Source organism: Diachasmimorpha longicaudata, chromosome 6 (assembly GCF_034640455.1).
Source record: "Diachasmimorpha longicaudata isolate KC_UGA_2023 chromosome 6, iyDiaLong2, whole genome shotgun sequence".
Classification (NCBI taxonomy): Eukaryota; Metazoa; Arthropoda; class Insecta; order Hymenoptera; family Braconidae; genus Diachasmimorpha; species Diachasmimorpha longicaudata.
In genome coordinates this window covers 7,681,657-7,685,740 of record NC_087230.1, presented here as the reverse complement: position 1 = coordinate 7,685,740, position 4,084 = coordinate 7,681,657, and the positions used below count along the sequence as shown (strand labels likewise).

The 4,084-nt window shown below is 41.3% G+C and overlaps 1 protein-coding gene across 1 annotated transcript; it reads right to left on the bottom strand.

Moving 5' to 3' along the window:
• Window positions 1-146: 146 nt before the first annotated feature.
• Pabp (poly(A) binding protein) lies at window positions 147-4,037 on the bottom strand. Its single transcript, XM_064123035.1, has 4 exons — window positions 3,435-4,037; window positions 3,182-3,364; window positions 2,285-2,595; window positions 147-2,057 (listed from the first exon to the last, which is right to left on the bottom strand). The coding sequence occupies exons 2-4, from the start codon at window positions 3,345-3,347 to the stop codon at window positions 672-674; spliced, it is 1,863 nt and encodes a 620-aa protein (XP_063979105.1). The 5' UTR covers window positions 3,348-3,364; window positions 3,435-4,037; the 3' UTR covers window positions 147-671.
• Between the last annotated feature and the right edge of the window lie 47 nt (window positions 4,038-4,084).

Genomic DNA, 4,084 nt, shown 5'->3' with positions numbered 1-4,084 from the left:
GACTTTAGATAGTGACAGTCTCGAAATAGACTGTGGTATTCACCAGCGAATGATTGTAAAAGAGAGTGGAAAACTCCGGTTTTACAAAAATTTCTGCGCGCTAAAAAAACAATTAGAAAGGATAGGGGCAGAAAAACACAAACGACTTTCGAAAGGAAAAAAATTATTTTATCCATAAAACTTGAAGAAAAACCTCTCGTACAATCGTCATATCTCCTTACTGATTAAACTGATTTTTCTCTTTTTTTAGTATTTTTCATTATTTTTTAGTTAACATTGATTTACAAAAGTATTCATTTTATTTCCTTCAGTTTCACATTGTGTATTTTTTCATTCTATTTAATAATGAATCGCTTGAACGATAAAAAAAATGAACGGCACAAGAAACGTTGGGTCCTTGAAAAAAAGAGAAAATAAATTGGAACTGACCGAAAAAAACCTAAATCACTACAATTTACGTGAGAGGTAGATCATAGCAATTTTGTTGCAGAAATTTCAAAAGAAAAAATCGTTCCCCTGCTCTTCAACCCTCTAACTATTCTCTCACCCTTGGAAAAAAAAAACCGAAAAAAAAATTCATTCATGAAAGAAAATCCTCTCGATAAAAAAAGGAAAAACGTAAATGAAAAATATTGAAAAAGAGTAAAAAATTGCTCTCTTCGAGCAACAGTTTATTCTTTCTTGACGGCCTGTTTAGCCTGATGTGCCTGCAGTACGGCGACAGCCTCTTCAACCTTAGCCTTGAGTGACTCACCATGCTCGAGCATGTGAAGCAACTCAGAATTATCAATCTCCAACAGCATTCCAGTAATTTTGCCAGTAAGTTGAGGATACATGCACTGAATGAGTGGAAACAATCTCTCCCCAAGCATCTGTTTTTGTTCCTGAGGAAGAGCAGCAGCGAGCATGGTTGCAGTAAGTGGCTCTTGTCCCTGGATATGTACAGCTTGTTGGGCAGGTGCAGGTTGAGGCAGGGCCATTGTTGGTGGAGGATTCCTCACATTCAAATTATACTTATAGTTAGGTGGTCTGTTCTGTGATGGAGGTACGCCCACAGATGCTCCAGGCATAGCTCTTCCTTGAGCATTAATGTTGCTCACAGCTTGTTGGCTAGTGATTGGACGAGCAGATATGGCATTTCGCATTGCTCCAGCTTGGGCAGCTGGTGCTCTTGGAGTTGCTCTGAATGGACCTTGCATAGCAGCGAATCCAGAGCTTCCAGTTTGTGCATTTGGACGCACTTGATTAGGCTGTGCCGCCCAACGTGGGCTAGCACGAACCTGGGCCATCTGAGCTGGTCCATAGAATCGTTGAGGTTGGGGTAGAGTGGGCACGAAGAAATTTCCAGCACCACCTGTCTGGTACATTGGTCCCATCTGTTGCATCCTGAGATTCGACATTCTCTGAATGTACTGAGAAGCCAAATGAGCCTTCCTTTCATCTTTACGTTGCGCCAGAGCAACGTAAAGTGGCTTTGTACCAACGATACGTCCATTCATCTCTGTCACAGCCTTCGTTGCTTCCTCAGGGGCTGAGAAGCAGACGAAACCAAAGCCCTTGCTTCGGCCATCTTCCAACATCACTTTAGCGGATGTGATTGTACCAAATTTGGTGAATTCCTCGCGTAAGCGTTCATCGTCGATTGTGTCGTCAAGATTTTTCACGTACAGATTAACTCCTTGGTATCTGTTCAAACGCTCAATCTTGAGCTGCTCAAATTTCCGCTTCAGCTCTTGTTGACGTTCTGCCTTCTTTTGGGCTCGACCAACATACATGTATTTACCCTCGGTAATTTCCTTGCTGTTCAGCTCAAGGACTGCTTGCTCAGCTGCCTCTGGATCCTCAAATGCCACGAATCCAAATCCACAGGATTTTCCATCATCCTTGGCCATCACTTTGTAGCTGGTGATTGTTCCGTACTTCTCGAACATGTCTTTCAGCTTCTCGTCGGTCATATCCTCACCAAAGTTCTTAACATAAACGTTTGTAAAGAGTTTGGCCTTCTCACCAAGCTCCTTCTCGCGTTCTTTGCGTGGGATGAACTTACCAACGTAGACCTACGGGAGAAATAACGACGAATTATTCATGAGTCTATTTTCCGGGACTCGAACGAAGATAGAAATCAAACGAGCCAACTCAGGCTTGCAACTGTTAATTAATAAATAAAATAAACTGTCGAACAATTGAGTGCTGTGAAATGAAATATGCGCTGCTGTAACTGTTCAATGATTTAGCCTCGCCGAATGCTTCCAATGATTTTGTTAATGCCTTCAAAAATATTTACCTTTTTGCCGTTCAACAGCATACCGTTGACCTTGTCAATAGACTTATTGGCTGCCTCCTCAGTCTCAAAATGAACGAAGCCATACCCCTTAGACTCTCCGGTCTCGTCCTGCGCTACCTTACAACTGAGTATGTTTCCAAATGCAGAGAATGTATCGTACATAGCTTTATTATCAATGCTCCGGTCTAGATTCTTGATGAAGACGTTGCCCACTCCGGATTTACGAAGTGATGGATCGCGCTGCGACCACATGATACGAATTGGGCGTCCCTTCAGCATGTCAAAGTTCATAGTGTCCAAAGCACGCTCGGCTGTAGGAGAAACATTGAATAATTCCATTATTGTTCTCGAATAAATCGAAAAACTTTAACCAAAGAAACGTTTCCATTAAATAAATGTATGATTTAATCTGAAAATTTTTTATTAAAATGAAATTCATCAGAATGAATTTTAACTGGTTGCTGCATAGCCAGAGTGAAACCCTCCCAAAAACGTGCACTGCTGCATCAATACCCCACACCACATGGCCGGAAAATTTCCCATGCACATGAGTCATGGTCATGAGAAACGTCACAAAGATGGCTGACGAAATGAATAAACCGATACGATAAAGAGGCTTTGCCCCAATGATAGTAATGAAAAAAAAAACGAATAAGGAAAAATCCGCCGAGGACAAAGATATCGAAACCACTAGCTTCTGGAACGATTTCAACGAGTTATTGGCGCTCTATAATGTCTCGCCATGCGTCCAATATGGTGGCTCCAACGGGGCGCGCACGTGTCCGCACGTCCCCTAACGTAAAATGGCTACGCGTCCATGGGTCTCCCCAAACTTTATACCCCTCGAAAATTCATTAAAAAATCTACTGAAAAAATTAATTACAGAGGGATACTCACCATCTGCCGGCTGCTGAAAATTCACGTAGGCATATCCAAGAGATCTACGTGTGATGACGTCACGGCAGACACGAATGGAGAGGACAGGTCCAGCAGTTGAGAATTTCTCAAAGAGCATAGCCTCGGTGATGTCCGACTGGAGATCACCAACGTACAGGGAAGCCATTGGATAGCTTGGTGGACCTGAGTTGATGATATAAATAAAATATCGTTTTTACGATTTCCGTTGTAGCTTGACTTTTTTTTTCTTTACCGATCCTTCGGGAGAATAAATGAAAGTTCTGCTTGAAGTTTAAATAAAAATGGCCTCGTTGCAAATGACTCTCTGCAATATGGCTTGTACTAGCAAGCGCTGGGGAAGCAAAAACTGTTCAGGATCCTGCTCCGGCGGCTCCTCAGTTTTCACTCGTCTTCTCAAAAAGCTTTTTGTCTACCAGAAAGCTTCGTCGTCGCACAACACACACGGCCTCTTTTTTACGATTTTTTTGGGTACTTTTTCTCTTTTTTTAGTATTTTATATTTTTTCTTACTTTTCTTCACTTGTTCCCTGCCGCTTTCCTCGTTTATTTTATGATTTTTCGAAGAAACAAACGTATTTTGCTTCGCACGATATTTCACGTTACCTACGGTTTTGCGATTTTTTTTTATTTTAATAGTTTTTACGTATTTTGTTGATTTTTTTTAAATTTTTGGTAGGTTTTTTACTTTTTTTGTATTTTTTTGTTTTTATAACTTTTTACAGAGTTATTTCACGAATGGAGGTGGGTTGTGTGACCTATTTTAGTGGTAAAAAGGAGACACAACCGCACGTGAACACAACTCTACTCTTAATGAGGAAGAGGCGTTGAAAGTAGTACCACTCGGTTTATATATGAACCGCATTGCACACTTCCTACGCCATTG

Coding starts and splice junctions, on each gene's coding strand:
- Pabp (XM_064123035.1), bottom strand. CDS start 3,347: ATGGCTTCCCTGTACGTTGGTGATCTCCAGTCGGACATCACCGAGGCT. Junction 2,596..3,181: donor TTTTCAGCAGCCGGCAGATG/GTGAGTATCCCT, acceptor TTTCTCCTACAG/CCGAGCGTGCTTTGGACACT. Junction 2,058..2,284: donor TGCTGTTGAACGGCAAAAAG/GTAAATATTTTT, acceptor TTTCTCCCGTAG/GTCTACGTTGGTAAGTTCAT.